At 42.3% G+C, this 16,554-nt stretch overlaps 1 protein-coding gene and 1 pseudogene across 2 annotated transcripts in view; one reads left to right on the forward strand and one right to left on the reverse strand.

Moving 5' to 3' along the window:
* Positions 1-16,240, reverse strand: part of DNHD1 (dynein heavy chain domain 1) — a gene marked incomplete at both ends in the record, with an annotated part of 69,089 nt that extends 52,849 nt beyond the window's left edge. Inside the window, 9 exons of the mRNA XM_080911471.1 lie at positions 1,694-1,745; positions 1,877-2,014; positions 2,135-2,389; positions 7,835-7,991; positions 10,193-10,303; positions 10,386-10,589; positions 11,633-11,794; positions 15,132-15,954; positions 16,177-16,240. Coding sequence (XP_080767597.1) covers positions 1,694-1,745; positions 1,877-2,014; positions 2,135-2,389; positions 7,835-7,991; positions 10,193-10,303; positions 10,386-10,589; positions 11,633-11,794; positions 15,132-15,954; positions 16,177-16,240 — 1,966 coding nt within the window. The remainder of the gene's footprint in view (positions 1-1,693; positions 1,746-1,876; positions 2,015-2,134; positions 2,390-7,834; positions 7,992-10,192; positions 10,304-10,385; positions 10,590-11,632; positions 11,795-15,131; positions 15,955-16,176) is intronic.
* On the forward strand, positions 5,195-5,525 carry LOC308416466 (large ribosomal subunit protein eL33-like; annotated as a pseudogene). The gene has a single exon. The product of its transcript is annotated as a large ribosomal subunit protein eL33-like (transcript).
* Positions 16,241-16,554: the final 314 nt, after the last annotated feature.

A 16,554-nucleotide genomic window follows, 5' to 3' on the forward strand; every position in this document is an offset into this window, starting at 1 on the left:
AGTAGGGCTAGAGAGCAGGGTTAGAGAAGAGAGTTGGTAACAGCTGAGCCACAGGAAAAGAGGAGCCAGAGAAGATATTGTTAGGAGACAGTAGAAGAGCCTACACAAAGTAGCAGAAAAGAGAAACATTAAATAAAAGCTGCACAACACTCCCATTCATATACCACTCTAGCCCAAGTGGCCTGCTGCTCCCCTGCAGTTTGCCCTGCACTGTCTTTTTCAATAAACCCTCCTGCCGCTTTGCTATTTGTGTGTGATCTTTCAATCCTTTCAATGGCATGCCAAGAACCTGGAAACTCCTGGGCCAGACAGCAAGGCTAGGAAACACTACTGCAGTAACCTTTCAGACTTTTCTTGCTTAATAATACCCTATAGCCTGCTCCACATAAAAACAATAACAATGTTAATGCCAGAGGGACTGTAAGATGAAAATAAAAACACTTTGAAGTTTCTGCAAATACTCACATGAAGATGACAAAGCAAATAGAAACTCAAATAGATAATATTTTTAACAACTAGGGAAAAGGCACAAGTCCAACAGTACCAGAAAGTGGGCCAAGCCAATCAATCATAGCCTCAAGGTACCAACATTTATGAGCACATAAAACACCAATGCTTTGCCACTTAATCTAAATTTACTTTTTGAAAATATGTCCTTAACAAGTTCTGTATGTATTTATCTATTTAAAATACACACTCCTGTTCCAGAACTTTTTCCTTCTTGTGAATGATCCCCTAAAATTAACTTTATCTTTCTTTCTTCTTCATGAAGACATACCAGTTGGCTGGAAAAAGAAAAGGTATCTAATGCTTTTAGTGATTTTCTTTAATGACAGCATTATTCTTCTGAAGAAAGGTGATGTTGCTGGGCATTCTGGCATATGCCTTTAATCCCAGCACTCGGGAGGCAGAGGCAGGTGGAGCTCTGTGAATTTAAGGCCAGCCTGGTCTATAAATTGAGTTCCAGGAGGGCCAAAGTTGTTACATAGAGAGATCCTATCTTGAAAAAAATTTTTAAAGGTGATATCAAAATGTATTTTCTTTCTAATGGTTAACAAAGTTGAGATTTGGGCTGGAAAGATGATTCAGTGGTTAAGAGCACTGGCTGCTCTTCCAGCAAACCAGGATCAATTCTCTGCACCCACATGGCAGCTCACAACTATCTGTAAACTCCAGCCCCAAGAGATACAACACCCTCATGCATATGGGCAAAACACCAATGCACAACTCACTTAATTAAAGTTTTTAAGGTTGAGGATTAATATCTCAAAGCCTTGATGAACTTCCTTATCAGAAATAACACAGCCACATGCACTAAAGCAGAAGCTAAGCAAGCAGAACTGATCAGACAAGCACACACAGATAGCAATCAAATTCAACAGAAAATAAAATGCAAGTGATAATGGAGAAAACCTGTAATTTGAGGTGAAACAGGGGACAATGTATGTACACACACACACACACACACACACACAATTAGCAAGCACATGTACATAAGAACATGGATTAGTGAACACAACTCTCTCTAGACTCTCATACTTCCCAACAGGCATATACAGTACCCAGGTTATAGCTGCCCTATTACATCCAAGGTCTGACCTGTATTGTTGGACTCTCTTGTCTATTTCCTACACCATTTGCAGTCTACATGTGCCCCTCCCCTCCCATCTCCTGTCTCGGCCCCTTTAAATACCTTCAGAGTACAGGGGATCTCTGGAGGTCCTCAGGTCTGTAGACTGCACCACCTTCAAGTCAGGAGACAGAGAAGGAACAGAAACAGAGAAACAATAAGATTCTAAACAGGCTGAGAACTTCAAATTCCATAGAGGACAGGACTAGGAACTCCTAGAGCCCACCCTCTGCCCAAGTCCAAAACCTTTAGGGCAGAGGTCTTGATAGACTGTAGGCTCTTAATGAAACACTGGATTATAGACTCAACACTGGGCATAGGAGACAACTTGCCATTGTCATCAAAGACCAGCTGTGATACGAGAAAGGGGTTTTGCCTAGGGGCCTGTAAAAGAAGGATCGGGAGTAGGTGTGGGGCAGTAGATTAAAGTGCACACCCCACCTCCACCTCCACCCCCATGTAGTCTGCTTTCTGATTGCCTTCCCACCCCACCCATCACCTCACTTGCAGAGTATTGGCTATAAAGGAAGTTATTTCATCCTCTAAGATGGAAACAAGGTTCTGACAAATCATGTAGTCAATCAGGCGGGCAAACTTTCCCAGCTTCAACAACCACATTTCTGCCTGCTTCAGCTTCTTCTCCAGCTGCCTGCACAGCGCCCTCTGAAGGTAAATGGAGCCTTGGCCTTTCCTGATCCTGTTCCAGTTTTGCACTCGCTCCTGCAGACCCTGTTGCATTTGGTATGTGTCTTCGTGAATCTTTCAGAGTAGAAAGGAGAAACACACCGAAGACAAAGGATGAGAAGTAAATCTGGTACTCACTGGTCCCTGCAAACAAAGAGGCCTTGCTGTCCAGAACCTAAAACCTAGATATGCATGTGCAAGGCTCCTTTTTAGTAGAGATTGACTCCACACACTTTTAAATGACCTGAGAAGACACATAAGATTTATATTTAGAGGACACACATACTAATGTGGCAGGCCAGGCCTACCTATGGAAAGACCATAGGATATGGCCCCTGACCTTGGTGGTACATACCTGTAATCCCAACATTTGCAAGATGTAGGCAAGAAAATCAAGAGCTAAGGGTCAGTCTGAATTATGAGATTATGGCTTAAGACAAACAAACAAACCCCAGGATGGAACCCAATTAGAAAAAGTTGAGTATAGAAACACAGTGAGTATCACAAGGCAAAGAGCAGATAAACAGTGCAGGACCAAAACCAGCAATGATTGTGGGATTTAGACCCTCTAGGTCTTGATTCATGAACCTTCTGAGAAATATAGTGTCACCTTATATTCTATTTATGGGAACTGACAGACTTTCAGTAGAAGGAACGTTGGTGTGAGAAGTCTCTTTTTGGGTTCTTCTCAGTCTAGGGAGATTTTAAACTGACATAGGCTGAGAGTTGTCTAGTTGGGGAACCTAAGAGAGATACAGGAAAGCTGTTTAGCCACAACAGAACTGATGCTCCATGCCACGGTCTACTGAGCCTGTGATTAGAGCTGACTGGTATCTGTGCATTATATTTCTGTTCTGTAGGCACTCAGGTATCAGTGTTTGAGAATCAGTTGATCCCTGAGCAAATGTGTCCTCATCTTCCTTGCTTTATTGATTCCTCAGGCTTCGTATTTCACATTTCATAGGCCTTCGTAGTCTGTCACAGTGGCTTTCAACCTTCCTACTGCAGGGGCCCTTTGATGCAGTTCCTTGTGCTGTGGTTGCCTTGTGGCTTCTCCATGTAATTTTTCTATTGTTACCAATCATAATGTGAATATCTGACATGCAGGATATCTGATATGTAGCCCCTATGGGGCCATGACCCACAGGTTGAGAGCATCTGGTATTATCTAAAAAACTGTAGAACCTACCCATTCTACTGCAAGATCCTGAAGGAGGGAATCTCCATTATACCTTTTGAGTCTTTTGTTTGTTTGTTTGTTTGACATAATATTTGGTATAGACTAGTTCCATTGTAAATATTTAGAGGAAGAATAGAATGCCTCCCATTTAAAAGGCCCCCTGGTTGCTAATCAGCATAAAGCCATTCAAATAATAATTACTACAGAAAAACATAATCAGTAAACAATTTAAAAATACCAGTAATCACAATAACTTAGAAGTTATAATTCTTTTAAACCTGTTAAACATAATTCAACATTAATTCCTAATTAAAAAGAAAACTGCAAATGAGTAAGAGAGAGCCACAAAAACTTTTATTTTTTATTGCTTTGAAACTATTTTTGCTCTTCATAATGCTGTATTTTAATAATCAGTGAAATTCATTTACTCAGCACCGATTAACATCTTAGTTTGGTGCTCATCCAGAAGGTGCCAGTCAGCAGGGAAAGGTTTCATTCTGTTCTGTGCAGCTTTATGCATTTAATGCTTGTCTTTTGTGTCTTTCTTTAAGATTTATTTATTTATTTATTTATTTATTTATTTATTTATTTATTTATTTATTTAAATACACTGTACCTGTCTTCAGACACACCAGAAGAGGGCATCGGATCCCATTACAGATGATTGTGAGCCACCATGTGGTTGCTGGGAATTGAACTCAGGACCTCTGGAAGAGCAGTCAGGGCCCTTAACCACTGAGCCATCTCTCCAGTCCCATCTTTTTGTTTCTTAAGTGGAGTTTTTGGTACTAAAGTTTAAAATTCAATGTGGAAACATGCACTGATATTTTGTAATTTATAATTTTCATAATTTCTTTAGAACACTTGCCTTAGCACATATAAGTCTCTGGGTTTGATGTTCAGCAAGAGGAAGGAAAAAATATAAGAAACCCCTTTCTAGTTTAAAACAATAAAAATATGCCTCATATTCTAAAAGATATCTTTTAATGTCAAGCGGATATATTTACCCACAGTGAGTGGTAGTGGAGCAATAATTAGAAAATGATGGCCTAGTGAAAAATGATCAAGAATCTAAAACACAGAATCCTGGGTAAGAGAATGTGACGAATGCAAACCATGAACAGGTCCACGATCCTGGAAGCAGGTTGGAAACATTAGGGAATGTTACAGCTGTGAGATATGTGTCATAACAGTGCAACGCTGGGGGGCTGGGGAGATGGCTCAGTGGTTGAGAGAGCACTGGCTGCTCTTCCAAAGGACCCAGGTTCAATTCTCAGCACACACATTGCAGCTCACAACTGTCTGTAACTCCACGTCCAATAGATCTGACACCCTCCCAATAGATCTGACACCCTCCCACCAATGCAAATTTTAAAAATTAAATAAATTACTAAGTGTAAAGCTGGGTGTGGTGATGTACACTTTAAATGCCAGGATTTAGGATGCAGAGGCAGGAGGATCATTGAGGGTTAGAAACATTCTAGTCTACCCTAAATTCCAGGACAGTCAGGGCTACATCGAGAGACCCTGTCTCAAAATTAAAAAAAAAAAAAAAAAGAAAGAAAGAAAAAAGAAAGAGAAAGAGAGAGAAGAGAAGAGAAGAGAAGAGAAGAAAAAAGAAAAGAAGGGGTCCCTGTTGCTGAACTTTGGGGGCAGATTTCTGGTGCCTGCTGGGAACAGGACTTCTAAAGAATACAAGTATGTCCGGAAGGCTGTGGTGCAAGGCCATTTTTGCTGGCTACAAGCAAGGTCTCTGGAACCAAGGGGAGCACACGGCTCTTCTTAAAATTGAAGGTGTTTATGCTTGAGATGAAACTGAGTTCTACTTAGGCAAGAGATGTGCTTATGTGTACAAAGCAAAAAACAATACAGTGACACCTGGAGGCAAACCAAACAAAACCAGTGTGATCTGGGGAAAAGTAACTCGGGCCCATGGAAACTGGTATGGTTTGTGCCAAATTCCGAAGCAACCTTCCTGCAAAGGCCATTGGATACAGAATCCGTGTGATGCTGTACCCATCCCGGATTTAAACTAACGGAGAGTAAATACATAAAAATAGAGTTGTGCTCTTTAAAAAAAAGAAAGAAAGAAAAAGAAAGTGCAATAAGTAAGCAGATTATTTTGTATAAAATAACCATCTAATTTGAAACTTAATATGAGAATTCAAAGAAGCAAACTAGCCAGGGATTTCTTGAAAAGCAGAAAAGGTGTAGGATTTGCAGTACCAGATATAAAGCCTCATCAGAAGCTCTAATAATGAAGTCAGTGTGACCCTGTAAAAGACATGGGTGGGTTAATGAGCGCTGCAGATTTTAGAGACAGACACTTAACAGATAACACAGTATGAGAAATACTGAGGAGACAGATGTAAAGTGCCTGCCTCACAAACATGAGTTCACATCCCAGAATTCCGGTTAAGAAGTTGGAATCTGACTCTAGAGCTGGGGTTAGGGTCAAGTGGATCTCAGGAACTCACTGGTCAGCAAATCTACCCAGCTGATCAGCATCAGGTTCAGTGAGAGACTGTTTCAAAAACAGAAAAGGTGAAGTGTGATTGAGGACCATACCTGACATCAGCCTCTGGCCTATACACACACACATGTACACATGCACGCACACAAATGCATACACCTATACAAATATACCAAAAGAAAGGTCAATAGTATTAAATGGAGAAAGAAGAGTCTTAATTAGAAATAATATTAATTTTGACTCCCACCTCACCTCATATAAAAAAAACTTCAGATTAGAAACCTAAATCTAAAAATGAAGTAATAAAATTACTATGGGAAAACATGAGAATATCTCTAAGACTTAAAGTAAGTGGAGACATTTCAAACTAGAACCCAAAAGACTTGATAGCACTGAAAAAAACATTAAGAAAGTAAAATCTGGGACTGGAGAGATCGCTCAGCATACAAGAGATGACTGTTGTTCCAGAGAACCCAGGTCCAGTTCTCAGTACCTCCATGATAGCTCACAATCAATCATAACTCAGTTCTAGACAATCCTCTGTCCACTTCTGGCCTCTCTTGGCACCAGGCACAAATGTCATGCCCACACACATATGTAAGGAAAACACCCATATACATAAAAATAAATATATATATAAATAAACTAAAATATGAAAATAAAATTAAAAACTTGTGTTTATGGAAGGGGCATGGGGGAAGCCCTGTGTGGATGGGGAACTAAGAGGAGGGTCTGGTTTTGGGATGTAAAGTGAATAAATAAATCAATGGGAGAAAGAAGTCCAAACTTTAAAATGTTTCTGCTTACCAAAAGACACAATTAAAACGTTTTAAAAGTAAACTACAAACTTCTGTTGCCTTACAATTGATATAGAATTTAGATTTACAATGCATAATAACATCGTGAGAGGAGGATAAACATTACAACACACACCAGTGACCACAGGATTCTGATACCAGATAAGTGGCGGTTTTCTCATATACACTGAACACTTCTTTGACAAACTCTAAGTGTACATTCCATAGCTTAACCCTGAAACTATCTGGATACAGCCTTGGGTCTCCCTGATTAAAGGCACAGACCACAGAACTCTCTTCCAATTTGGAGGCAGCCACAGTGGTAGTCTTAGTCCATTTGCTTCACTTTAATTGATTACTTGAAATTAAGTAATTTATAGAGAACAGAAATTTATTTTCTCACAGTTGTGGAGCCTGGAAACAGGCTTCTTTCCACATCCTCCAGATGAGGGAAAACTATGTAAAGGGGAAAAGTGGAAAGGCTGAGAAGGGGAGGGGGGCAGAGGCAGAACCTTCATGGTCCTATTACCTTCCAAAGGGTCCATCTCTTAATACTGCCATAATGGCACTTGGTTTAAATACAGAACAAAAGGATAATAGATCACAGACAAGAGGCAAGAGTCAGACAAGACAACCCAGACAATTAGGGATGGTGACCTCAGATACAAAGTAGCGAACTAGGGAAGATTCCATCATTGTATGTGTCTACTAGCCATTGAAGTGTGCCCAGGCTCAAAAATAATCCCAGAAGCATGGAAGATGAGGTTTCCAGTTCTTAATTTTCTTAATGCTCTAATTTATTCTTGTTAGCACAAACACTGGACAAAACAGACACAGTTAACACACTTTCTCCTTCCTGGTCTTAGGCCAGGAACAACCTTTAGGTCAAGTTAGAGCCCCAAAAAGTTTGTTCACTTGTTATTGATCCATCCAGGAATTATTGTTGCTAAGCAGAAAATTTTGTCTAATCCAACAGCAGGGCTCCCAGAAATAACTTGAGCAAGAGAAGGGTGGGATTCTGGAGAGCCTAGGGTTGGAGAAAAGGCACACAGTAACATGGCGCCTCTTACCAGCTGAAGAATAGATGTGCAGAGGTTCAGACAGTGACAGAGCACTCGCAGAGCCCTGTGGTTCTCTTTGGCTATCGCCTTCTGCAGGTCCCTCAGCTCATAGCACTTATCTGGCTCCTTGGGTAGCCAGGACACAGATCGAAACTCCTGAAGAAGCCTGGAATCAAGAAGGAAGCTAGTGAGGGCAGGTGTCCCAGCCAGCCAGCCCTCTTCCAACTCCTCTGAACTCTTCCCAACCCAGTTCAACACAGACTGAGCAAAGATACAAGATTCTCAGGGACAATGGCAGCTTCTCAAGACCAGAAAGTTGCCAGATGAGGAATTATTTGAAAAAGCCTCGTAGGATGCACATATGTTTATTTATACCTAATGCCTTTTCTTTCAAGAGAGGCTCATATAAGTCCTAAGATGTGAAAAGACAAGAGACTTCTGAGAATAAGGAAAACCAAGGGTCCTAAAAAGTCAAGGTTGACAAACACATTTTAGGGTCACAGGTGATTAAAAGTTTCTCTAGAGCTGACTGTCCCAGAGGAAACTACTCTTTTTCTCTACCCTCCCTGTTCCCCAGCTCTTGAGATTCCTTAAAAAATATGAACAACCCCCAATAAATAGGCAGGATGTGTAAGATGAGGATGACTATTTGGCATCTATCTGGACCCCTAAAAAGCACATATTAAAAATAATATGACATGTTATTTCTAGCATCTCATGTAGTTCTCATTATTAGCAGGCATTGCTGAAATCCTTACAGGAGTTTGCAGTCCATTAGCTTGAGGCTCAAAGAGTAAATTTCTTTCTAGTTTTCGGGATCTACATTCAGACATATCAATCCACATCAGCAGGCATGGAGGAACACACCTACAATCCTAGATGTCAGGAGCTTGAGGCAAGATGTTCAAAGCTAGCCTTTGCCTAGGGAGCAAATTACAGGCCAACCTGGGGTATATGAGATCATGTCTCAAAAACAAAGGAAAACAAACAGGAAAACAAAACAGAAAGCAGAAACAAAACAAAACCCATTTTGATGACTAGGCAAGTCTGGAGCAGGGCAACAGCCTAAAGAATAGGTTGCAAACTGGTGACCAATGTACCAAAATTCAGACTGAAAAGTTCACAGTGCGTATTGCTAAGAGTTGAACCTCACAGTCTTTAATTAAAATTTGACCCCAAATAGTATCCAAATTTTTAAAAGTTACATATTTTTAGAGCTGGCAAGATGATCTCGTTGGTAAAAGCATTTGCTACTAAGCCTGAAGACCTAACTCCAGTCCCCAGGTCCCACACAATGGAAGAAAAGAACTGACTCCCACAAGTTGTCCTCTGACACACACACACACACACACACACACACACACACACACACACATGTATACATACAAACAACTAAAATATTATATTTGAAAGTTTAAATTTTACCATGAAATGTAGATTTCCAGAAAATCCTAAAAAATAAAGTAAGCTGATCATATTAGACCTATATTCTAAAATGTCAGTTAGTTGGAATGAGAAGTGACTGTCTTTTACAGATGCAACCTTCAGGCTGCAGTGCCACAATCCCTAATGCGTTGCGTCTGATCACTGTATTCTTGCAGTATCTCTAGTCTAGGCTCCCTGGGCATTTGAGTTTGCAACTCCTATCACAGAACATGCCTGAAGCATCATGAAGGAAAGGCAAATAAGTGAGAAAATAATAACCAACTTTCAACAGTGTAGGTATGATTGAGAAAGAAATGAGGAGAGATTAAGAATTTTTAGGGGTTGGGAATTTAGCTCACAGGTAAAGTGCTTGCCTAGCAAGCAAAAGGCCCTGGGTTCAGTCCTCTGGGGAGGAAAAAAGAATTCTTAGATTAAATACCTAAGTCTGACCCACAGGCTTGGCAATTAATTGTGTTGTATTTAGGACAAGTTGGTATAAAAGAACATGTAATTACATATAGATACATTCAGAGTACTGGTTATATAACAACATGTAACATATGATCATATTTTATATATACAATAGGACTAATCAGGAAAATAAAACATGATATTTTTAGTAATTATCTGTGGATGAAAAAATTAGGAAGCTTTTCTTTGTGCTTTTTTGTATCTTAACATTTTATGAATGGACATGGTGTGCCTTTTGTCCAAATTGTTTTGAAGACATGAGATGTAGCTCAGTGGTGGAACACTTGCCTAGTATGTTGAGGGCGTTAGATTCAGTCCCTAGAACTGTAACATGCACATATGTACACAAACAACCAAAAGCATGATAGGGTCTGTTGTGCAGCCCTCTGAGAAGTGAGACTACATGTATGTTCCCCCATACCCAGTATTTAACGTCTAAAAATCCATGCACTTGTGTTTGTAAGATCTCACCTGCTAATGTGGAGCATCCCAGCTCCAAAATGAGGAATAGCCAAGAGCAGATGAGTCTTCAGAAAAGTGTGGATCCGATGCAGCCCATGCAACCTCACATTTTTCTTCCAACTACAAATCAGAGGTGAGTGACAATTTGTTTCATATTTCCCTCATCCATGGCTCCACTCACGACCACCCTGCTATCACCTACCAGGTCAGCGCCTTTCGTAAGAGGCAGTTCTTAAAGAACGGGATGCGCTGGAGCTCATGCCAGAGAGCAGAGTCGCGGTGCCAACTGCCCAGTGTCATTGCTTCGCTGCCCTCCACAGGGTGCACGTGCAGGATCCCAAAGGGAGAGAAGATGTAGTGTTCGGGATTCACCTTGTCTGGGGCTACCACCACCAGCTTGTAAGGGCTGTTATAATTACAAGACCAAAACCAAAATTATATCAACAAGAACCAAGTCTGATCAATGAGAACCAAAGAAGTTGTGGACATATCCCGAGAAGAGCAGAGGAGGACAGGAGAAGAGGAAAAGGAGATAGGAAGGGAGGCAGAAGAAAGCGGAAAAGGGGAAAGACAGCAGATTAGAATTCAGACCAGAATGACTGAATGGATATCAACCTAAGCAGAAGATAGATGAACAGAAAAAGGAAGGTGGCCTCCAGCCTGTTAGCCTGCTCAGAGTTTTCATCTTCAGATACAGAACATCTCACAACAACTAAGACATCATCACGTGTAAGCTGCAACACTGTTTTATGAAAAGATAAAATTAAAAATCCTTCCATTGTGATACTTAAGATTTTTAAGCCACATGGACATTTTGGAGATGTTGAACTGTGTGTGTGGGGGGTAGGGGTGGGAAGGAGAGAAAGAGGAACGTAGGGCTGGGGTGTAACTCAGTGATAGAACACTCACCCAGCATTTGAGAGTCCCCAAGTTCCAGCCCCAAGAATTGGATCTGATGGGAGAAAGTGAATGAATGCAACTGAGGCTTGTTTTTACAGTCTCGGGAGAAAAAAAAAAAAAAAAGAGGTGGAAGTCCAGGGAAAGAACATTTTAGTCCAGTCTAAAATCAGGATGCTTTTGGAGGACCTTATTTCCCCAACACTGAGGTTCCAACATGCGATTCCTGTATTGGAGCTGGAAGGTCAGCATTACATGTCCTTTTGAGGTTATAAATACATGCTTTTCTTGGTCTACCAAAGAATAAAGAGCAAAAGTAAGAAAGGCACAATTCAGACAAGAGCTTGTAAAAGTCAAGTGAGGCAAAGAGGATCTGGAGAGTAAAGAGAGAAGGCTGAGAAGGGAAGACGGCTGGAAACTGAGGCAGGAGAGGGGTGTGGACAGCAAGCAGAAGAGGGGATCAGCATGGAGAGAGAAAACTAGAAGGTAGCATGGCCAGGTGTTGGCTGGGGGGGGGGGGTGTGTGGAAATGCCCTAGACCCAAGCCCTTACTTAAAGTGCCTATCAGAAGCCACATTGAGATACAGGAATTGGATCTTCTTCTGGGACCAGTCTCTCTTCAGAAGGGATTTCACCTGACTTCTCAAGATGGGAGTCCTAGGACTTTTCCTCTTGAGGGCCTTCTCCTCAGGAGTTTCAGAGGCAAGCTGAGGTCTGCATGACAAGACAAATCAGGGAGAAAAGACAGAGCAAAGAGATCAGTGCCTGGAGGAGAGCCTTGCCATCACTAACCCTGGAAAGTAGGGGTTAGGTCAAGCACCCGAGGGACACAGCACTATCGGAGCCTACATGGTCTAATGTCACTCAAATAAATCACATGCTGAGCAATTGCAGGTCATCACGCATGTTGGTCAGCTACAGTCAACTATAGCCAGGGTATAAAAAACTCTTATTTCCTGATAAGTGATTCTACTAGACTGGTTGTGGTTACTGCAGCCAATGTTATTTAACATTGTGTAAAGTAATATGGAATCAATTACAATGATGGAAGGCATCATTGTACCAGCTTGTAGGCTTTGATATTCAACCAAGTCATATTACCTGCTGTCTCTGTGATCATAAGAGAATATCAAGTTCAAGGCCAGCATAACAAACTTAGTAAAACCCTATCTCAAAATAAAAAGTACAAAGAGAACTAAAACTATGGCTCAGTAGTATAGCAGTTGCTTAGTATGCATGAATTGTCTTAGTAGTGAAGTCACATAATCCCCAAACTAGAACTATTGGTTCCTCAATGATCCCTAGTGTACAGTCTCTGTTCTGGACTCATTCTGCTTTGATATCATAGTACAAACAACTGTTGTTTCCCCTCCAAGCTGCTCTACCCAACTGTATGCTCAGCCCTGCCTAGCCCCAGTCTCAACACATGCTTTCTTCCTTGCCTGAACAAATTGAGCTTCTCAGCTCTGAACTAACTCCCTTGGTTTCAGTTGCCTTCTACCAAACTCATCTTCCCAGTGTGCCCTTTATTTTCTCTACAAGGCTACTTTCTCATGTGAATGCTATATTCCTTATTGTTCTCTATATAATTTCCTCTTACTATAACCTGGTGATTCCCTTAGTCTACAAATATAGATGTGTTATAGGATATTTGTTACACAGTGAATCCCAAGATTGTGTTATTTACTGAAAAAAAAAGTTTCTAGTTGTGGTGTGGCTTTGCACACACTTTTAATTCCTCTGGCTGGAATATAGATACACCCATAATACACACGTTTAATCCCAAACTATGAAGGTAAAGTTAGTTTGTAAAAGGAAGCATACATTTTGAAAGTGAACTCTAATTGAGTAGCAGACATGGTGACAAATCAGAGAAAGATTTGACAGAATAGGATCTGGCCAAATCTCAAAAGAAGAGAGAGGAAAGGGAAGCTATTTAGGAGAATAGAGCAGAAAAAGAGGAAGGACACTGGGACAGAGAGAGACAGGCTTCAGAGTGAGAGTGATAACAAGCTAGACAAGGTGAAGACAGAATGAGCAAGCTAGAGAATAAGAAGATTAGAGCATACTGCTTTGCCAAAGCTTGTTTGAGGCCAAGCAGAGTAATTCAGGAGAAGCCCAGAGAGGCAAGCTAGAATCAGTCAGCTGGGAGAGGAGCTGGAGCCAGTACAGTTGAGTTGAACCAGCCAGTCAGAGCTCAGAAAGAACTAGAAAGGGTGAGCTTATTAACATCAGCAAGTTTCAGAGGCTGGAAACATTTTAGTCCTAGGTAAGTTTGTATGGAGGCTAGAAGTTTCCAGGACTGGGCGTAGTTAGAGGCAGTAAGCCTCCCAGACAACAATTACAACAGGAGAATAAAAGACACTTTAACACAGAGTACCAGCATCTCAGGATCTTGGGTGCTGTGTCTCACGGGCCGAAAATGTCCCTCTACTTCACCAAGAGTCTCATCCAGATGCCAGAATTACTTCAAACTCTGATCCTAGTGTCTTTCTTTCTTTCAAGCCAGTGTTGATGAAGAGTAAAATGGCATTTCCACGGTCTCCCATTCATTTCCAAATGCACACTACAATCTAGCTTCCTCAGAACAAAACTCAAAATGGCAGCATGGAGTACTACCAACTGCTGCCCCACTGACACATTTTCACCTTCCAACCCATTTTACTAATCTAATCTCTATCCAAATTCCTTTGTTCTCTCTCTCTCTCTCTCTCTCTCTCTCTCTCTCTCTCTCTCTCTCTCTCCCTCCCTCCCTCCCTTCCTCCCTTTCCCTCTCTTCCTCTCTTCCCCTCTCTCTCCCCCTCCCTCTCCCTCTCTCCCTCTCCCCTCTCCTCCTCCCAACCCCATCCCACCACAGGTAATAGCCAACAGTCTTTTGTTTCATGCTTCTTACTAGAATTTGTTAATTAAACCTTACTTGTCCTAATGTCTTCCTTACCAAAGGAAAGAACTAAGTCTATTTGACTCATTTCTTACAATCCAAGCATCTGGATACATCCAAACAGCAATTAAGTTATTAAATGGCAGGGCCTAGGAAGAGTCCTAGAGAAGAGTAAACTGTATTACCTACACCTCAGAGGAAGACTGCCAGGTTCATTCAAGTATGAGAACTTGATTCTTTCTTGATATATCAGCCCACAGCCATTTCTATTAAGGTCTCCTGAGGGAGAAAAGTTAGATTTGGGCCTACACTGGGGGCGGGAGGGAAGCTTGGCTGAGAAGAGTGAAGACAAATTATTGACATTTGACACCTTCCTTTATAGTTCCAAGAACATGCCCACTTGTCCACCATTAGAGATCTTAAGAGTTCACCAAAAAGTCACAAATTGGGCCCAATATACATTTAAGAGCAAAAATTGAGTAAGTCATGCTTGATTACAGGCAAAACTAGCTTTTCCCCTCTAGACAATGAATGTATCATAGACAAGCTACAAAAAAAGAGAAAAACAGACCAGAGCTAGGAAGAATTTCCTATGCTAAGTTAAAGAAATAGAAGGGATCTTTTGGGCATTCTGAAATCCTAGGATTTTTGGAATCCAGCTTGGGGGACTGGAAGGAATAGATCATTACTCAAGGAGCCACCCATAACTGTTAGATCAGGAAGTTGACTCATAGGATCAGGAATACTTCACAAGTAGACCTGTGGAGAAAGACCACTCAGACAAGCACTCTCTAGGAGCAACCAAAGACCCCATATATAATACCTAGGACCAGCACAATATACGCCCCAAAGTATTTTTCAGCAGCTATAAGTGACCATGAATATAAATCCCAAAGAATCTTCTGGCACCATCTGGGAAGACTGGAAACTGCAAGATTTCAGAAACTGGCTTCCGAATGGCTGCTCTTGATTTCAGTATTTCCCTATAGATTAACACTGAGACATTAGTTTTGTTTACATGTGAAAAGAAAGGTATAGCCTAGTCCAGTTTACTTTAGAGGCGGGCTAATCCTGAAGAGCCACAAGGAGCTGACTCAAGAAGCCAGTGGCCCCGCAGGCACCTAAACAAATTCATCTCTTCTACTCAAAGCCCCAAACCACGACACTCACTTCCTCCCAGCAGGCTCCGCTTCTGCATGCTCAGCATTACTGCCTTCATACTGTACAGGGATGTCCGTGGCCAGGGCCAAGGGCAAGAGACTAAGGCTGTCCAGCCATGGCGTCTCTTCTAGGGCCACTTCGGCACCGACAATGCCCAGACATTGCTGTAGCTCAGGCAGTGTCAATGGTTGTAGCCACGTGGCCAATTCCTTTTTTTGTTGCCGGTCCCACCGAGTCTTCACAAAAGGGCAGGCTGACCATGGGGGCCCTCGATGAAACCTCTTCATCCCAGAACAGCAGTCAACATGGGAGGAACTATGTAACAAAGAACTGTCTGGGGGGAAGGCCTTGTCTATGGCATCTAGCAGGTCCAGCTGGAGCTGGGCTTGGACCTTGGGTGCCCAGCAGTACAGTTGCTCCAGGAAGGGCAGCAACTTGAGTTGACCAGCTAGCATCTCACGGTATGGAGGCAACAGGCCCAGTACTGCATGAAGATAGCGCCAAGCTTCACAACTGCCATCCTGCAACACAGCTGAGAACAGACACTGAAGCTCAGACAGCAGCAACTCCAGCATCGTCTGCTGCTCTGATTCAACCACTGCCTTAAGATGCTCCTGCTTCTTCCGACAGTCCCAGGAGTGTTCTTGTCCACTGCAGTTACATTCAGTGAGCCCAGACTGAAGGGTATCAAGCCATGAGCTTTGAGGAGAAAATGTCACCGTCCTCTCTTCCTCAATAAAGCGGAGGCAGGTATTCAACTGCTGTCGAACTGATCTTGCCCACAGCTCTGGGTCCAAATGCCAATTCCAGACTTTTGTCTTCTGGGTCTGACCTGTGTGACCCAGTAGGGTCGGGGGTGGGATTGGGAGAGGGTAGGTTCAGGCTCTGGACTGTGCCAATAGGGGTAGGACATCTAGATGGATAGAGCTGTAGTGCACAGGAAGACCACTAGAGGGCCTTTCCTGAGCCACTCACTGTCCAGGACTAGGACAGGTCAAAGAGGGAGCCCTCCCTACCCAAGGGCACCTTCCCACCTTCCAGGGCCTTGACTCACCTGGTCTGTGAAATGTAGAAGACATGGGAAGGGAAGGGGGACTGATCTGTAGATAGGGTTTCATTGCGGAGCGTTCCTTGTAGTAAACGAACTTAGGCTCAGTCCCTGTCACTTAACACGAAGACTGACACACGCTTCCAAGATCTTTGGGAAAACTGTGTTCACATCAGGAAACCTTCAGAGTGGAGGCTAGCAGCCGCCTTGAAAAGGAGACACAAAAGGATTGTCACTCAGAGGCAGCAAAGCTCCTGTCGCACAGACTTTGCCATAGACTAAGAAGGTCCAGAGTGCAAAGCCGGCTGCTGGGTAGGGTTGCAGTTTAGGACACCTAGAGGAAAGAAGTGGCAGAAGACAGCCCCGGGCGCGACAGTGGGAGGG

This window comes from Micromys minutus (assembly GCF_963924665.1).
Source record: "Micromys minutus genome assembly, chromosome: 2".
NCBI classification, from domain to species: Eukaryota; Metazoa; Chordata; class Mammalia; order Rodentia; family Muridae; genus Micromys; species Micromys minutus.